Below are 18,041 nucleotides of genomic sequence, written 5' to 3'. Positions count from 1 at the left end.
AGGGCAAGACCTGTACTAACAAAACAAAAACCAAACACAGAAAGGAAGCCCTTAGATACAGAAAAAGTGCTCATCATGGTAAAATACCTCAAGTCTCTGTGCGGCAAGTCTCAAGACTGGTAAAGCTATTCCTTTTCCTGCAATTAATCAGTAAATTCAGCAGAAACCCAATTGATGTCTTACGTGGCTTTTATTTTTAAAATCTGATAAAATGATTCTGAGGTTGATTTGGACGAATAACATGAGAGGAAAGCCAGGAGCATTCTGACAAATAACAGGGGACAATGGGAGTAGACCGTCCACATGAGGACGTGCACTGGGCCTAGACCCTGACTTTTCACTTTCCTGCATGTGTCACGTTTTAACAAAAAAGCCACATACATGCATGTGCCCCCCCCCACACACACAGTGCAACAGCCACCAGAGGAGAAAGATCAAAGAACAGAAGAGAAAGCACAGAAGCAATCCCATATATGGTAGACATGGAATTTCCAATCAGTGGAGAAAAATGTGATTAGAATAACTGGTTAATATCTGGGGAAGAAATCGAGCTAGATATATCACCCTTCGCCGCCCAAATTTTTATGAATGAAATAATCACGCAAAGTTGTAGATGCATAATTACATATCGATTCAAATGCTGTACAGAATTTGGGGGCAAGGAAGGCCTTTCTTGAGTGATTCTCAGGCAAGAAACCAGAGAAAAAAGAGGTGAACAGGACAGGCAATAAAAGTCGTAAAAAACAAAACCAAAACAATCATTGCAGAAATTTAACCAGAGACTACATATGTCATCATAGAAGGAATTACTGTAAATGTTGTTTGAGGAGTAACACTCATATCATGGTTATGGCTTTTTAAATGTCTCTAGGAGGGCTGCACGGAAATGATTACAGGTGAACGGACATTATGCCTGGGACCTGCTTCTAGTGCTCTGACAGGCGGGCGGCCAGAGCTGGCCGTGGGCTCGGCACTGCTGGAGATGAATGACGGTTGAAGGAGTCCCTTGTACTGTTTCTTCTGCCAACTTTTGAGCGTGTTCATAATGTTCCAAGTTTAAAGAAAGAACAGAGTAGGCTCTACCTAGTGTTGGTGAAAGAGAAGGGATGTGGGCTCTTGGGACCAACTTTCCAGAGGGCAGAAAACCAGGATGTACCCTGTCCCACCAACCCAACTTATAGAAGGTTCTCTTGTGAAAATAACTGGGAAACTTCATAAAAATGTGTAAGAATGGTTATCTTGCAATTTTTGTAATAACAAGTAGATAAATGAACAGTAAACGCATGAAGGAATGAGAAGAACCCACACATACGTCCCAGAGGGTCTGTACAAAAGCGCTGGGGCACCTCTGTTCAAGGGGATGATGTGCAGTCATTTTAGGAGAGGACCCCATCCACATTCATGGACATGAAAACCCGTGCATGATGTGAACAGCAGAAGTACACATCTATGGGCTGGTATGCTTATGGAGAAAGATTTACAGGGACACACATGCTACCATCAGTGGCGGGACGGGGAAGACGGGGTTCTGGGGACCTTCATATGTGTATTTCATTTTCATTGAAATATAGTTTTAAATTTTTTTTCTGTACTAAGTATGGATTTGAGGCATAATTTCAAATGTTTCAGAAAGAAATCTGTAAATAAACTGTATTTTAAAAGGAGGCAAAACATTTTGAATGATGTTAATATCTCTTCCTTAACCACTCACCATGCTTTTGGGTTTTCTGAAATGAGTTTTAGAATTTGTTGGTTTCGAAGCCACCATGAACTTACTTTGTGAAATGATAAGAGGGACGTCCTGATGTTTTTGTCCCTGCACCGTCAAACAATGGCGGACTGTGGGTTAAAGGACAAACTGAAGATTTATCTAATGGCACTACACAGACGCAAATGGTAGCTGGCTTCCTCAGGGGCAAGGGCAGGTCTCTCCCTCCTCTTTTGACAAGAAGACACAGATGGGGCGCCTGGGGGGCTCAGTCGGTTAAGCGTCTGCCTTCGGCTCAGGTCATGGTCCCAGGGTCCTGGAATCGAGCCCCACGTCCGGCTCCCTGCTCAGCGGGAAACGTGCTTCTCCCTCTCCCTCAGCCCCTCCCCCACTAGCGTGAGTGCTCTCTCTCTCTCAAATAAATAAAATCTTAAAAAAAAAAAGGAAAACACAGTGAAGCTCTTTAAAGGGATGAGCGCATTCTGTGGGCCTCACAGGTGAAGTGTGCAGGCTCTGCCTGTTAGCCCACGTGCTCCAGTTCCCGTGCTGCCAACAGACTCACGGCCGGGAGCGGTGGAGGGTGTGGCCGGCAGGGACAGTCCTCCAGGGAATCCCTGCACGACATGCGGGCCTCGAGCCTGCCGCGCTGGGCCTCCTGGCCTGGCCTTCACTTCCAAAGATGGAAAAGACATCCCCACACTTACCTACAGACTTTATAAACAACTTTTTCTGGCAAAACGGGCAGACCTGGTGTCGGAGCCGTGAAAACGATGGGCCGCGCTCCAGGATGGAGTCCCCACCACCTCTCCAGGCGACGTTTCCCTGCAGCGAGCGGCCCCCACTGCCACACCGCGGCGTCCACGCGGGCCCAGAACTGCCAGAACTGCCATCCGCGCCCGTGGCGTCTGCGTCCCCGGCTCCGCGTCCCACGTTCTTCTACAACGGACAAGCATCACTCGTAACAATCACAACACCGCCAATCCAACAAAAAGTCTCACCTGCACGTTGCTGTCCCTCACAGGCTCCAAGTGCAGGGCCTGAAGGAGGCGGACTGGGGGTAGAGTCGAGGGCAGGCCGAAGGCCAGGTGTCTGCGGCGGCCAGGCAGGGGTGGCCGGGCTGGGATGGGCCCCGGACTGGGGGCCCCACGGCGGTCTAGCCTGCGACCCGGCCTGGGTGAACCAGACGCTGAGGCGACATGGAGGCCACTCTTGCAAGCACCCCGCCGACACGCTCCTTCACGGTGAGCGTTCCATCCCCATCTGAGAACCAGAGGATTTCATGATAAAACTGCTGGGTCCTGCGTCACCCCCACCTTTGTCATTGTCACTGCTGCTCTAACCTTTCATGTCCTTTTGCTTTCCGGAGGAGTGCCTGCTTTGGGGTTTGAGGGGCTGCACAATGGGGCTCGGGGGCGGCCCCCGAGCGGTCACCAAGGCCGTCTGTGCACGCCTGTCTCATGCTCCCTGCAAGCTCTGTGGGGCGTCACCCCCTTTCAGAGGGGGCGGGGGGGACAAGGCTCTAAGACGCTCGTGACTGGCTGATGCAGCAGATGCCATGGGGGACGTGAGCCCGCACTCTGTCTGCCCGGCTCTACACGGGGTGCTTTCCAGCAGGCAGGAAGATGTATGGGGCTTATTCTCTGCAGAACAATCTTTCGATTCACTAAGTGGCCGGGGCAAAGTATGCTACTTCCCTCACCACGATAACCCAGTCCGTGTGTGGCCACCTCCTCTCCCCGAGAGTCTAGGGAAAGGGATGAGCTCACACCCAGAAAGAAATATTGTGAACCGAAGAACTCCCGAATGCCCACTGTTTCTCTAGGAACGAAGACGCGTCTCCTTTCGAAGAGAGGAGCCCACGAAGGCTCTTTAACAGCACATATTCAAGGCCACGAATCTCAGCCTTGCCGCTCTGGGCCTTGGCTGTTCCAGGACGACTGCCGTCTCGTCTCAGGCAGTCCGTGACCTGACGCGGGGCTGGATGCCTGGTGACCTCCCAGGATGCCGGGGGCAGAAAAGTCTCCTCTCTCCTGCAACACAGCCGTGTGCCCTGCGATTCTGGGTAATCCCCATCCCAGCTGGTATTGTGCGGGCTGCTTCTTCTGCCCTTCTGTGCCACATGAAATCCCTCCACGACCACACACTGTGGCCGTGGCTGGACTGGCTCTTCAGACTGTCGGTGCTGAGGGGTGGCCACTGGCAGAGGACACGGCCCTCGGGATGACACAAGGACAACACAGGGAGCGCAGGGGCTCTGTCCTATAACTCAGAACCTGGGAGCAGTCCCAGGTGAGGACCTTGTCTGTCAAGTACTAGGACATCTCAGGAAGCCCTCAGACCCAGGGAAAACGACGCCAGTCTCCACAGTTAGACGATGCACGGGAAACCCAAGAGAAATGAGACATTTCCATTTTAATATAAAAGAGACCTTGTGCCTGATAACTTCATTTGGGGAATTACACAGAACAGATTGGATACCAGCATTTAGTAAAACTCAGTTTAAGATAATAGAGCATTTTAAATATAAAAATAAGTCTTTTAATTAAAAAAGAATACATAAGCAGCTCTGATCAGTCCACAAAACACCTGGAAATTAGGAAAGCAGGGCTACATCCGGATACGGTTCCAGAGGACGCACGTTCTCAAACCTCACAGGAAATCTGATATGGACCTTTTTTTTAAACTTTTAAATGATTCAAACAATTTCCTTGTCAAGAAAGATACATCTGAAAGGTGTGTGGGGGACAACAGTTTGAAGGCTCCTCTGAGGTGATGGGGTCCTCCTGGCTCTCACGTGGCAGGCGGTGGGATCTCCTGAACCAGGGGACATGGGGCTGCGATTTGAACAGGTGGGCGCCCAGGTCCATCCTGAGGGCGACCCTCGTTGGCACATGGACAGAACCTTCCAGCTGGCACCTCTTACTGGCTCTCGGTGTGGTTAAGATGCCCCTACAATGATACAAAAATACATCATGGGAATGGATTTACCGCGGCTGTCGCTTCACCCACACGCAGCACTGCATTTAAAATGACAGGGCCACCACTTGTAAAGAATGTTTTATTTCTGAGGTAAATACACATTTACAGACTATACATAACATATAATAAAAAAGATACTTAAAGCACTTCCTACAGTGCCTGTTACATAGAATGTTCTCAATAAACATTATTTTTCTTCTCCCCTACAGTGGTATGAGGGAAAAAAAAGAGTGAAAATATAATTTATATATTCATAAGACAGAATTTTTTAAAATGATGTTGTCTAAATATTGAATAAGGATCCAGCACAAAGGCGCTGTAGCGGCTCCTCTCAGGAGGACCAGGCTCTGGAAGTGACGCGGCTTCATAACAGTCCAGGGCCGCTGTCCACCTCACCTCACGCCTCCTCACCTTCACCCGCAGAAGGAACTGGAAGGACCAGATGGCTAGGGGCAGACAGGTGGCCAGACGCTGAGCCACTGTGAAATGAGAGGTCTTGTCCAGCATCTAGAAACCTTTGTCCCACTTGGCCATGATCCCAGCAGAGAGCAGTGTGGATCCGTGGCCCAATGGCAGGAGCCGGCAGGGGAGCCCTGCTCTCCAAGACCACATCATGAGGCCAGCTGGCTCCCTGGGCTGGCACAGGCCAGGAAGGGTGGGTCAGGCCAGGCTGCAGAAGGGACAAAGTGGTCTGGTCCATGATGGTGTCCATTTCCTAGAAGGCGGTGCTGCCCGGAGCCATGGGGACCCAGCTTGAGAGACCTGAGACAGGCAAACAGCCAGAGAGGTGGCACCCAGGCCTGTGAGCACCCGTGTCACAAAGACGGATCATTCAGGTGGACTGGAATGCGGTGTTCTGGGGGGCGCTGATTCTACCTGAGGAGGGTCTGGAAGGCTTCACATTGGAGAGGTATCCTGAGTGGACCAAGAGGACATAACAGAATCTTACAAGGTAGGAGAGAGCCTCCCAGGCAATGAGAACAGCCAGTCAGAATGTTCCGGAACCAGAGAAGCCATCTGGGATGACGGAAGCCAGGGTCCATGGCACACACAGGCAGGGACAGGAGATCTATTTGGATGGTCAGGCTGCGCCCAGATTGTAAATACAGGTGCCGAATTTATTCAACGGGCCTGTGTTTCCCAAAACAGTCTTAGAAATGCATGTGTAACAGGCATCCCTTTACAAAAGGACATTTTGCAAACAATGGATTGAACAAAATTAAACGAGTGTCTTTACTGTGATTCTTGAGTTCTTTAATCAACTACTATGCATCAAATTTCCAAAAGGTGGGGTAAGAATATAGCACTTCCCAAATGTCTCTGTCGTGAGACCCTTGGCAGCAGGAGCCTGGGTGAGGGAGCACTGCTCCAAGCACGGGAAGTTGCAGAGATGAGGTTAGACAGAGCTTGGGAAGCTCCCTCTGAGGTGCTGGGGGAGAAGGAATGCAGTGGACAGGCTCAGGAGGCCAGACTACAGACAGGACGAGGCCTCGCTCAGAGGAGGGACAGTGAGACTGGCTGGTGGGGAGATTGGGCAATGCTCTTTAACTTTATCATCATCATCATCATCATCATCACTGTTTCTAACAGCACCACCACCATGTGGCTCAAAAACCAAGTTTTCTTTTTAAGAAGGTGTTCACTGAGAGGTCTCCATCTAGCCCCCACCCCCCGCCTCCCCGTGCAATGGGGTTATGTGAAGACATGTGGAGGCAGAATGGCCAGACTTGGAACAATAACACAGAGCCACATCAATATGAAAACCAAGATCCAGGATCTTAAGCACAAAAGAACCTGCAGAAAGTGCTCCTTAAAGCCTGTCACCCAGTATTCTGTCAGGTTCCCACACCGTCCTATTCACTCCTCTCGACACCTTCTATTTTGTCAATGTCCCTCTCACAGTGCAGAGCCACAGTGACACCCAAAGAGGAGCCTGTCTATCCCCGACCGACAGGTGGGGTGTGCAGTCCTTGGGCCCTGCAGTGCCCTGTGGCGCACGCCAGCCCCCAGAGGCGCGTGTGACGGTGGGGTCTGGGCACTGACCACGTCCTCGACTCGACAGCGGCCAAGAGATTAGTTATGCCCATAGGCTCATGCTCGCTGACAAGGCCCTGTTGCCTGGTCAGGCTTGAAAAGTCATCTTGTAAGAAACAGTGGGAACACATCACTTTTGATAAAAGACACTTCCAACAGTTTTCCACCAAAGAAAGACGTGTTTGAAAACAGCTTTAATTCATCTCTAATATTGGAATCAAAAGGGCCTCAGGCCCAAAGGTGTCCACACCTGGACACAGCAGAGTAAGTGTGAAAGCACAAATCCTCTCAGAGGCAGAGAGAGAGAAGCGTCATGTCACATACAAGGATCCTCCGAAGATTAACAGCAGACTTCCCATCAGAATCAGGAGGCAGTGACAGAACGCATGCAAAGTGCTGAACGACGGTTCATGGAAAGTTCTAGATCCAACCAAACTAGCCCCCAGAAACAAGGTGCTCCAGAAACAGCCCCAAATACACAGGACAGGCTGTGGCTAGCGGACCTAGCCTGCGACAAATACCGATGGGAATCCTGCAGGCGCAACTGAAAGGATACTGGTCAGGAACTCAAAGCCAGACCTTCACATTTTCCAGCAAGTGCTAACTTGCCTTTAAATGAAGTTCGCCCTCTCCTGGGGGTGGAACAGATTTTACTCTTTGAGAAGCTTTTGTCCTGTTTTTCTAGTCATCTGAAAACTCCTGCTCCTCGCGTCCAGAATAATGTGACTGCGACTTGTTTCCTAATTATCAACACTGAGGAAGAGTTCATCTGTCTCTCCCTCCGTCTGAGCTACCCTACCAGTGCACCTGCCACCTTGGGCCTCATGCTGCGGAGGGTCCCCCTCTGGCCCATTTTAGCTGTACCTCTCCATGGGGTAAAGAATCTGCAGAGCCAATGGGATGTTCCCACCCAAAAGCCCTGTTCCCCTTCCAGAGCCTACCTCCTGGAGCCAGCCTTTTCTCCAGGTACGTTCTCCACTACTGCCCTACTCCAGGGGGTCGCTGTTTGTTGGAGAGGGCTATGTGAGGTGGGAGTGGGGATGAGGAAGAGCCTGGACGTGTCCTCTGAACATGCTCAAGGCCCCATGTCATGCAGGACAGAGCCTGGGCTCAGAAGCAAGGAGGGGCGTGCCTAGGAGCCAGCTTTCCCTCATCCCACCAGGACCCAGCATGGAACTCTGAGAAATTCAGGAATTCTATATTTGAACCTGGCCTTCCACCTTGTTATGTCAGCAAGCCTCTGAAGTAGTTGAGGAGAGCACAGCCCACATCAAGTCAAAGGACACCTGATTTTGCCTCCCTTCCAGATTTTCCCATAGCGTGAAGGCCCTGTAACTTACTCTAGCCTCGTCCATGTAGGACCCGTCTAGGGGGTGGGAGTGGACAAGAGGAACAAAGCTCAATACTTAGCAGTACTCAGTAACAGTTTCTAGAGTGCAACTCAGAACAACAATGAGCAAACGTTATAATCTGTTTCCCACTATCTTCGAAGGGACCAAGTTGGAGAAACACTCCATTTAGGGCCGGGGGAAAGGATAAGCAGGTAGGACGTCACGGGGGTGGAGCCGGCCAGGTGGCATCCCATAACCTAGCCTCACGATGCTGCTGAGGCTGAGTCTGGTGCTCGCGCTGTGGACGAAGACCTAGGGCTGAATCCAGGCTAAGGTTCGTGTGGAGCGCAGCTCCACCTGCCCGAGCGGGACGACTTACAACACACACATCCCAGATGCACGAGGATCCGACTTACAACACGCACATCTCAGATGCACGAGGATCCGACTTACAACACGCACATCCGAGACGCACGAGGATCCGAGTCTCGAGCGGGACGACTTACAACACGCACATCCCAGACGCACGAGGATCCGAGTCTCGAGCGGGATGACTTACAACACGCACATCCCAGATGCACAAGGATCCGACTTACAACACGCACATCCCAGATGCACGAGGATCCGAGTCTCGAGCGGGACGACTTACAACACGCACATCCCAGATGCACGAGGATCCGAGTCTCGAGCGGGACGACTTACAACACGCACATCCCAGATGCACGAGGATCCGACTTACAACACGCACATCTCAGACGCAAGAGGATCCGACTTACAACACGCACATCTCAGATGCACGAGGATCCGACTTACAACACGCACATCCCAGACGCACGAGGATCCGACTTACAACACGCACATCCCAGATGCGTGAGGATCGGAGTCTCACACAGGAATATTGTTGAGCTGGAGACAAACAGGTTGTTTTAAAAATAGGGAATATGGAGAACTGTGCATTCTAGGAAAAGCCTTGAGTTTAAAACCCAAAACCAAACTGCATGCACAGCTTTCGTGGACTTCAGAAGCAGGCACTAAGGCATACTCTCCAAAATCCAATTACCAGGTTGTTTTTACATAAAACTGAGCTCGAACTCCTGGATCCGGGCCCTAGCGGAGGGGCATCTGGCACTCAGAGGGGATGCTCATGTCTCAAGCGGGCTCCCCTGTGAAGAGCCTGAGGGCTTTAAAGAACCCACTTACCCAGAGCTGCTACTGCCTTTTTAAATTTTTGTTGTAATTTTTTCATTTTACACCTTTGACCCCTTTCACCCATTTCTCCAACCCCCTATTTCCTACCTTAGGCATCCACCAATCTGCTCTCAGTATCTGAGCTTTTTCTTTTTCCAAATAAAAGATTCCAAATGTAAGTGGGATCATAGAGTATGAGCCTTTTTCTGACTTATCTCACTCAGCAGAATGCCCTGGAGGGTCATCCATGTTGTTGCAAATGGCAGGATTTCATTCTCTTTTTATGGCTGAATAACATTCCACTGCGTATATAAACACAGTTTCTTTACCCACTCATCCGTCCTATGTTGAATGTTCATCTTAGAGCCTACAAGCATGATGAATATTAGTTCTAGCACTTTATCTGTAGCTTTTCTTGGATATTCTGCGTAGATAATTGTATCATCTGGAAATAACAGTTTATTTTTTTCCTTTCCAATTCTTACACCATTGCTTCCTTTTTCTTGTCTTAACGCACCAAAGATCAAAGCATTATCCCTCCCTGGACGGTCAGGCACCCCAGCCCATGAGCACACTCAGTGCGCTAAACAGAAGAGGAGCCAGCAAGCGAACTTGTGCCTTCCTCTTCATCGACGGAAATGCTTCCACGAAGTAGGACAAACCCCAAACCTCCCCAGTATAAGCACGTCTATTTCTGGTTTGCTGACTTTTCATCATGAGTGGGATGTGGAGTAACTGAATGCTGTTTCTGCATCGATTTAGATGATCATTTGTTTTCTTTCTCCTTTGATCAATGCGGTAGTTTTTCTAATGTTAACTCATCCGTGTGTTCCTTCACGTAGGATTTTTTTAACCTATAAAGCCATCCGTGATGGTAGCTTCTGGAAAACTTTCCCAACTCATCACACTACTACTGGTCTATTTACGTTCTTTTCTGGAGTCAATTTTGGTGGCCGCACTTCCTGTGTGCAGGGCAGGAGGGCTCCCACTGCACGGGTCCACTTACATCTGGCTGCCTAGCACAGCCAGCCCCCATGTTCACACAGACACTGTCCCCTGACCGCGTCAGAGATGTCATGCCAAGGTTTTCCGGGGTCTGTTTTCAGCAACAAGAGGTCTGTGGTCAAAGTATCACCCCACGCTGGGTAATCTGTCACATCTCCGCAGCGGCTCCACAGAACCTCCCCTTTACTGTCCCTCCACTTTACCATGACGGATGTGCAGAGACCTCGTGCCCAAGACCCACCCGCCATGATGTCAGGGGTACAAAAGAGCTACAGACAAAAACATAATACACCCTCGTGAAGCACCGCATAGCTTGGGAGAGAGCCCATAAGAGATACGACAGAAACACCGCACCTATCCTGAGCCCTCATGCCCTAAGGAGAAATAAGCTCATCGTCCTAACTTGAGGTATCTCATTCTCAGGAACATCTCTTACTCTTTTAGTTAATATCAATGTTCTACATGTTTAAAATTTTATCTAAATGGTATCATTCTATACATGGTCTTCTGTAATTTCCTTAATTCGTCCATTTTTACTGTGTATATTTCATTGAATTAATATACCTAAACTGACTTATCAATTGTCCTAGTGGACAGGTGGGTTGTTTCTGGCTTTTTGCTAAGCAAGCAACACTGTCACTATTTTGCACACACTTCTTTGGGCATCTGTTAGGGTGCCTTCCCAGGAGTTACTCTCTGGGTCACAGGGAACGGCCCACCACCACCCTTAGCAGGTATCGCTCTGTGCGTCACCGAGCCACAATGCATGGCCTCCAACGAGGCGGGCAGATCCTTTCACTCCACATTCTTGCCCACACTTCCATCATCAGCTTCTGTTCATACGTCAGCACACTGTTCATACTCAGTCTCCTACTGATCATCTTTAAAGGGCTCGGGTTTGGCAAACAATTCCTTTTAGATCAGGGGAAGGGATATGTGGGTAGGACTGAAATGGGGGGAGGCAGACTGGGGCTAGAGGATAGAGGATGTCCCATATCCTTCTCCACACTTTGGAGCTTTGTTATTTTATTTTTCTGCTAATTTGATGTTTTAAGTTGACACCCTTAATTAGTAGCAAGGCTTAACGTCCATTTACATTTACTGGCTAATTTGGTTTCCTCTTCTCTAAATTGCCAATTCATAGACTTTGTCCACGTATCTGCTACACTCCATTTGGTATGTCACAAATGTCTTCCCTGCTTTATGGGATCTTCTTAAACAGTGATGAGGAATTTTGGTATGCAATGTGTCTTATGTACATAATCAACTAGATCAATCTTTTCCTTGTGGCTTTATTAGCTTTTGTAATTCCCTATTTATTTACTTTGCACATTTAGGGTCTTTAACCTTCTCCCCGCCTCCCAGGATTGATTTGTGTGAGGTAGAGATCGAATCTTATTTTTCCTCATATAGATGGCCGCACATCTTAGCACAGTTAGAGGACCCTGTCATTCCCAAGCGACTTGCTATACCATCTCTGCAATGCATTGAGCTGCCATATACCCAAGTTTAAAGCCCTCAAATTTATTGCATTGGTCTACTTCCCTATCCCTGGGCCAATAGCACATTGTCAGAATTCTTACAACTTTGTAATGTATCTTGACATCTGACAGGTGATCTCTTGTCACCTTCTTCTTCTGCCTCAAAATTGTCTGGCTACACGTGTCTTTCTTCAATTCTGGGAAATTCTTAGCCACTATCTTCTCAAAGGCCATAAGTCTTTTCAAGTCAGGTGTTTTCATTATCCTTTCCTCTCCTGTTCTCTAAATTCACTCCTTCTGGATTTGCTGATAGACCTTCCACTCTTTCCTCTGATTCCTAATCACACCTTCATACTTTCCATCTTGTGCTGTTTTGGATGACTTCCCCAGATAAATCTAGTTCACTAATTCTGTCTTTAACTATGTCTCACTTCAGTGATTGTATCATTTACTTTTAGAAGGGTTTTATCTTTTGGGGTTTTTTTGTTTTTTTTTTGACCAATTCTTTTTTCACACTTAATTATGGCTGTATTTCTTCTACCTTAAATCTTATTACTTTTTTTTTAGGAGAGAAAGAGAGAGAGTCCATGAGCAGGGGAAGGGCAGAGGGAGAGGGAGAGAGAGAGATGATCTCAAGCCGACTCCCCGTTGAGTGCAGAGCCCAACACGGGGCTCGATCTCATGACCCTGAGATCATGACCGGAGCCGAAACCGAGAGTCAGTCGCTTAACCCACTGCATCACCCAGGTGTCCCTGGCTCTATTTCTTCTTAATCGTTTGCTTTTGAAATTTAAAAAAAATTATCTTTACAGTGTACTTCATATAGGGAATGCAGTTCAGAACCTGGAGGCTTGTATTGTCCTGTTTGTTATAATTCCTGATGTACCCGCACCCCCCCAGAGGCAGATCTGTTTACGTCGGTTATATTGTTCTGACGTGACATCCTCTGTGCAGACAGTCTCAGCTCTGAATCCCATGTGCTGTGGACGGTGCAGGTGTGCCCGTAGGATGACTCTGCATTTGCCACTGTCCAAGGCCTTAAAGGACTTCAAGAGTCTGTATCTATTTTTATGTTCATGCTTTCCTTTTGGTTCTTGTACCACTGGACAGAAGAAACTTGGAGCCCACACCTGTGTATGGCCTGGTATTTTAATTTCTAATCCCCTTAAGGTATAGCCAGATCTCCCCGGCTCAGAACTTTCTGCAAGGGTCCAGATTCTGGCCGCCACGCCTCCACTGCTCAAAGTCACATCTGCTTCTGGGCATTAGAATTACAGCCCTCTAGCCCCCCGGCCCATTCCAGGACCAAACCCAACAGAGGACCTCGTCACGGCCATCAGGGGTGTGTCTGTATGCTCCGCTCCATATCCTGTCTGCACTCAAGACAGACTGATCATGTATCTGACATGTCCACCCACAGCAGAGGGCGACATGGCCAAGCGGGCTCCGAGCAAGGCTAAATGCTGTTCACCTTAAAGTGCTTTTAATCCACGTCATCATCTCCTCAGAGTTTCACTCACTCTATTTATAGAGAACGAAGCATTCGTTTCGTTTTTCTAGTCATCTGTGTTCTTCAGAGCCTGGAAATGATCTCAATAACATAGTTTAAAAAAAAAAAAGAAAATACAAAACTATTTTCCTGATTCCCATACTCTAGAGAAAGCATTTATCGCCAGAAGCTAAATCTGAAGATTTTGTAAGCAAGTCTATTCAAACGCCTCTATTTTGGGATTCACACTTGGCTGTACTGACACAGCCAACTGCTCTCTTGGCCAGTGGTCTTCCAGTCTGAGTAACTCGGCCTGCGCCTTCGCCTGGGAGCTCTGCTTGGGTCCAGGCGGGACGTCCGCGAAGACCCACAGCCTCGCTGCAGCGCCTCGCGGGGGGTGAGCTGCTCGCCAGGCCCAGTGTGGGGCAGCCCCCAGTGGGAGGCTGGCGGTCTGACACTGAGCACACAGACCAGCCAAGAGGAGCAGAGAGGGCCGGGAGCCCGTCCACCAACCATAGTGGACCCGACACTCCTTATCTGTAAATGGATGGGGTTCAATGAACTCTAGGATCCTTGACAAACCTAGGGAAAATGGACAAGCATAATTTGATTCTCACAGAAGAATCAATGAAATTTCCCTTGATCCCACCTGATTGTGTTTTCTCCTCTCAGGACGTAAGAACAGAGGACTGACAAGAACTAGCGATTGCTGAAACAGGACACAAAGAGCAGACCCCTGCACATCGATCTTCCTTCATCTGTGTCAAAACGTTACATTTTCATCTCCGCCTCGTCCACGGCTTAACACCTGGGCCACTAAGCTTGAGCACCGCAGCCACCCCCCTGCCGTGATGCAGGCTCCAGGGAACGACAGACTCGTGAACACCAGCTTCGGGGCGTTCCTGCTTCAGGGCTTTGTTTACAGACGCCACAGAGGCAGGAAGCAATCACCAATAAGACAGACACGTATACAAAATACAACAAATATTTTAAATGTCGCCCATTTGGAGACAAAAAGTGTGAAGAAAACAATGTATCTGTTTAGAATCAGAATAAGCACACTTGGGCTGCCCCCGCTGTCCCTACGGGGACGCCAGCCAGCACGGGGACACCAGTCAGGAGGCATGGACCAAGCCCCGGATGCCCCGCCCTCGATTTCTGCGCCCAGCCCTCCTCACCGCGGTCAGGCAGTGCGTTTCACTGTCAAAAAGTGAGTAGCACAGAGGCTTCCTGAGACTACTCCCTGAGTATCGGCCTCAACACTAATGGACGGCCACTATCCAAAATCAACTTGTTGGTGTGTGTTGTGGTGGGGCAGGGACCATAAAACCAACACATCATGCTGTGCACATTGGCCTTTATATGGCAATTCACTATCAGTCTGGGCAATAAAACCCAGTTAACCCCAGATAACAGAACAAACACACCGGGGGGTGAGCAATACGAAAGGGCCTGACTCCTTCAGTCTAGCGCCCAGGCTCGCCACACTGCCCACGCGACTCCGAGCTGGGGCAGGCTCTGCCCACACTCCCGAACGCTGAGCTTGTTGGACGAGACCCCGAGAGCTGAGGGTGGGCAACAAAGACCCCCAGAGGCCCATGTTTAAAACAGCAATCTTTTTCTTTTTTCCCCCAGGAGGACTTGTCTACTCATTAGGCAATTAACCCCGAAAGGGTCTAGTCAGAGAGGAATCCAGGTACCTCACACAGGGAATTTAAGGTGGCTTCAAGCAACAAATGATGGAAGAACAGAAAAGCCACGTGGGTGAGGGCAAGGCAACCAGATATCCCCCCCGCAGACAGCCGCAGCCTCCCCCGGGTGGGGAAGACCAAGGGAGGCAGCTGCATGGCCCAGAACCCAGGAGTCCGTGCCACCCTGCAGGAGCTGGGACCACAGGGGGACAACCTTGCAGGAGCTGGGACCATGGGGGACAACCCTGCCAGAGCTGGCATCATGGAGGGAGGGGACAGAGGGAAAGATGCTCTGGCTCCCAGCCCACCCTCCCCCATACTCCAACGTCCAGGGTCAGAAACCAGAAGCCAGGGGCGCCTGAGTAGCGCAGCGGTTAAGCGTCTGCCTTCGGTTCAGGGCGTGATCCCAGTGTTCTGGGTTCGAGCCCCACATCAGGCTCCTCCACTAAGAGCCTGCTTCTTCCTCTCCCACTCCCCCTGCTTGTGTTCCCTCTCTCGCTGGCTGTCTCTGTCTCTGTCAAATAAATAAATAAATAAAAATCTTAAAAAAAAAAAAATCTGCGAAGGACGGCGTGGTCTCCACCCTCCCCTCAGCTGCCATGGACCCCAGGCCAGGCAGGCTGAGGTGACCTGAGGAAGGAAGCGTGCTGTCGAGGCCGGGCCCAGCTAAGCAACCTCCTGTGAGGGAAAGGGGGTCCCTGGACGGCAACCGTCGGCCATCAGCGCGCTTCTGGGCTCGCAGCCCCAGACGGGGCAGCAGAGAGGGGCAGGGCGAACACCCTGGAGGACAGAGCACCATGTCCCACTACAAGGATGGGGACGGTCTCCCTGCAGTTGTCAGTACCTCTATGGAGCAGCGCACGCCATGGCAGGGACCTCATGGCAGGCCGAAGCAGTGGTCACTGCAAAGGCCACCAGCACGGACCACACGGGGAAGGGACCACATGCCAACCTGGAAAACGAGGCGAAGGTCAACTGAAAAAGTCCCTGCGTACTTGAGAAGCCAAGACCCGGTATTCATGAGAAATGATTCATGTTAAATAGGAGGAAAAGCTCAGAAGGAGTAAGACAGCAGGCGCTCAGGCACTGAGCTGACAGCCGTGTGAGGATTCAGAGCAGGACCTGCCAGTCCGCTGAGGTCCTACTGAGTTAGAAGCACACAGAAAACTAGGTGCAAGGGAGGTGATGGGGGGAGCACCAAGGGAGGTGCCGGGGGGCGGGGAAGCACCAAGGGAGGCGATGGGGGGAAGCACCAAGGGAGGTGATGGGGGGAGCACCAAAGGAGGTTATGGGGGGGGACACCAAGGGAAGTTATGGGGGGAAGCACCAAATAAAACTGAGACTCACAGGCAAGTGTCCCCTTAGGGCTCCACAGACCCCTCGATGCAACCTTTGCTTCTCTTTGACCCCAGATCACCACCCTGGGTCCACTCTAGGAACAATGGTACAGGACGGGGCACGCTCATGCACATGGGTGCACATTTGTGAATGGAGCTGTGTGTCTAATAAAGTCTTCTGAAATTTGGAATTGCTGCCCATCGGTGATTTACTGTTAAGCACTTCTCCCTGGGATCTCGCATTTCTAAAAATACTATTTGCTTTTTATTTAACACTGAACCTTCTGATGTTCCAGAATACAAAAATAGTGTCTTATTATTTTAAAAGCTTAGGAGAGAAACTAGCCATATTATTAGAAAAAGAAGATATACGCAGCTATAGTCTGTTCAAATATCAAGAGGTGTGACTTTTCAAATTCACATTTCAATCTTTATTTACCTAAGACTTTTAGAAACAGTGGGTGTAAATATTAAATCACCCAAGCCTGGGTGAAATTTTATTGAGAATAACCACAGATAAAGGGAAACTGATTTTTTAAAGTCAGTTTCTGAAATTTAGATGAAAAGAATATCGAGCACTAAGGAAAAAAATGATGTATTTACATATCAATATAGGTTCTCCGCTCACAGATTCATTTCCTATGAAACAGAACAGAGGCAAGCTTGGGGAGTTACAAAGGAAGGAAAAATCCTAATCAAACAGAAACTGTTGTTCAAACAGAATATTAGCTAAAATGATCCAATCAGTTGCTTGAGCCGTACTTTTTTTCTTTAAGCCATTCATGCCAGAACACAACGTCTCAGAGCATTAAGAATCCATATTACGTTCCAAGTGTTTGCCCAACAGATGGGGGGATTCGAAAAAAACATTCCATGGAAATGGGATGAGAACAAGGAAGGTTACCAGTTAGTCACTAGCATTAACACAATTTACTCATAATGGGGCCATATTTCTCAAGGTAAACATTATGTATTTATATTCCTGGGCATGTGTGGCTGTTACCAGAATTAACCTAAAATACAGGAAGTTCCAATTGCTAGATCTTTGACTTCACCTTTGTTCAGGATTACACCAGAGAATGCAGCATAACACTCAGAAATTCTCCTGAAGAGTACGAAAAGCACGCCTTCGTCGAACAAGTCAGACACTAAGCTTTGCTTTCGTATTTCTCCAGTGCTTCAGATGATCAGAGGTTCACGTGGACAGTAGCTGACAGAGTGTTAGGTCTTCATTAAAACAAAATCATTGACTCTGATTGTAAAACACAGTAGCCTGCGATATGCCCATTCAAAATCTTACAATGGATCAACTCAATCTTTTGCTTATCAGAAGCACAGCAATACGTTTCTCTAAACTCTTTAGAGGGCAATCTAAGAAATACGTATACAGAGATAGATACACACACACACACACACACACACACACACTCACTCACTCTACTGATTTCTATGCAGCAGTTAAACGTTAATTCTATTTAATTGCAATATTAAGATTCTAAATTTAAAATTTAAAAAAAACAAGAATTACAGAGGTTATCAAAGACATTAACCTGTTCTTAGAATAAGTACAAAATTAATAACAAAGGTATCATTACGCTGGTGTATACTTAATGATATTCTGCCCAATACAGGAAACTAAAAATCTGACACTGGCCATCTTAGACCTCCTTTACTTTGAATTAATGGTGTGAACACTGCATTTCTCCTTCCGAAATCTGTGGTTTCTGTGAAGTTTATGGGAACACCAAAGAAAGCTTAACCGGGGAAAGGAAAAAACAATGTCCATTCCCATTTGGAT

At 48.7% G+C, this 18,041-nt stretch overlaps 1 protein-coding gene across 8 annotated transcripts in view; it reads right to left on the bottom strand.

Moving 5' to 3' along the window:
* C6H10orf143 (chromosome 6 C10orf143 homolog) overlaps positions 1 to 18,041 on the bottom strand; it is a 64,021-nt gene that overhangs the window by 23,360 nt on the left and 22,620 nt on the right. For 3 of the 8 annotated variants that reach the window (XR_015724687.1, XR_015724688.1, XM_045809482.2), the window contains exon 4: positions 4,106 to 4,657. The exons of 2 other annotated variants lie outside the window; for them this stretch is intronic. Coding sequence is in view for 2 of the 6 variants with exons in the window: in XM_045809482.2 (XP_045665438.1) it covers positions 4,628 to 4,657 (30 nt within the window). In the remaining 4 variants the exon portion in view is untranslated. 3 more of the 8 variants (XM_045809483.2, XR_015724692.1, XR_015724690.1) reach the window with 3 other exon arrangements.

Source organism: Ursus americanus, chromosome 6, assembly GCF_024610735.1.
Source record: "Ursus americanus isolate L20-20 chromosome 6, mUrsAme1.1.p, whole genome shotgun sequence".
Classification (NCBI taxonomy): Eukaryota; Metazoa; Chordata; class Mammalia; order Carnivora; family Ursidae; genus Ursus; species Ursus americanus.
The sequence above is the reverse complement of the archived record's forward strand: the minus strand, read 5'-3'. Positions and strand labels throughout refer to the sequence as shown.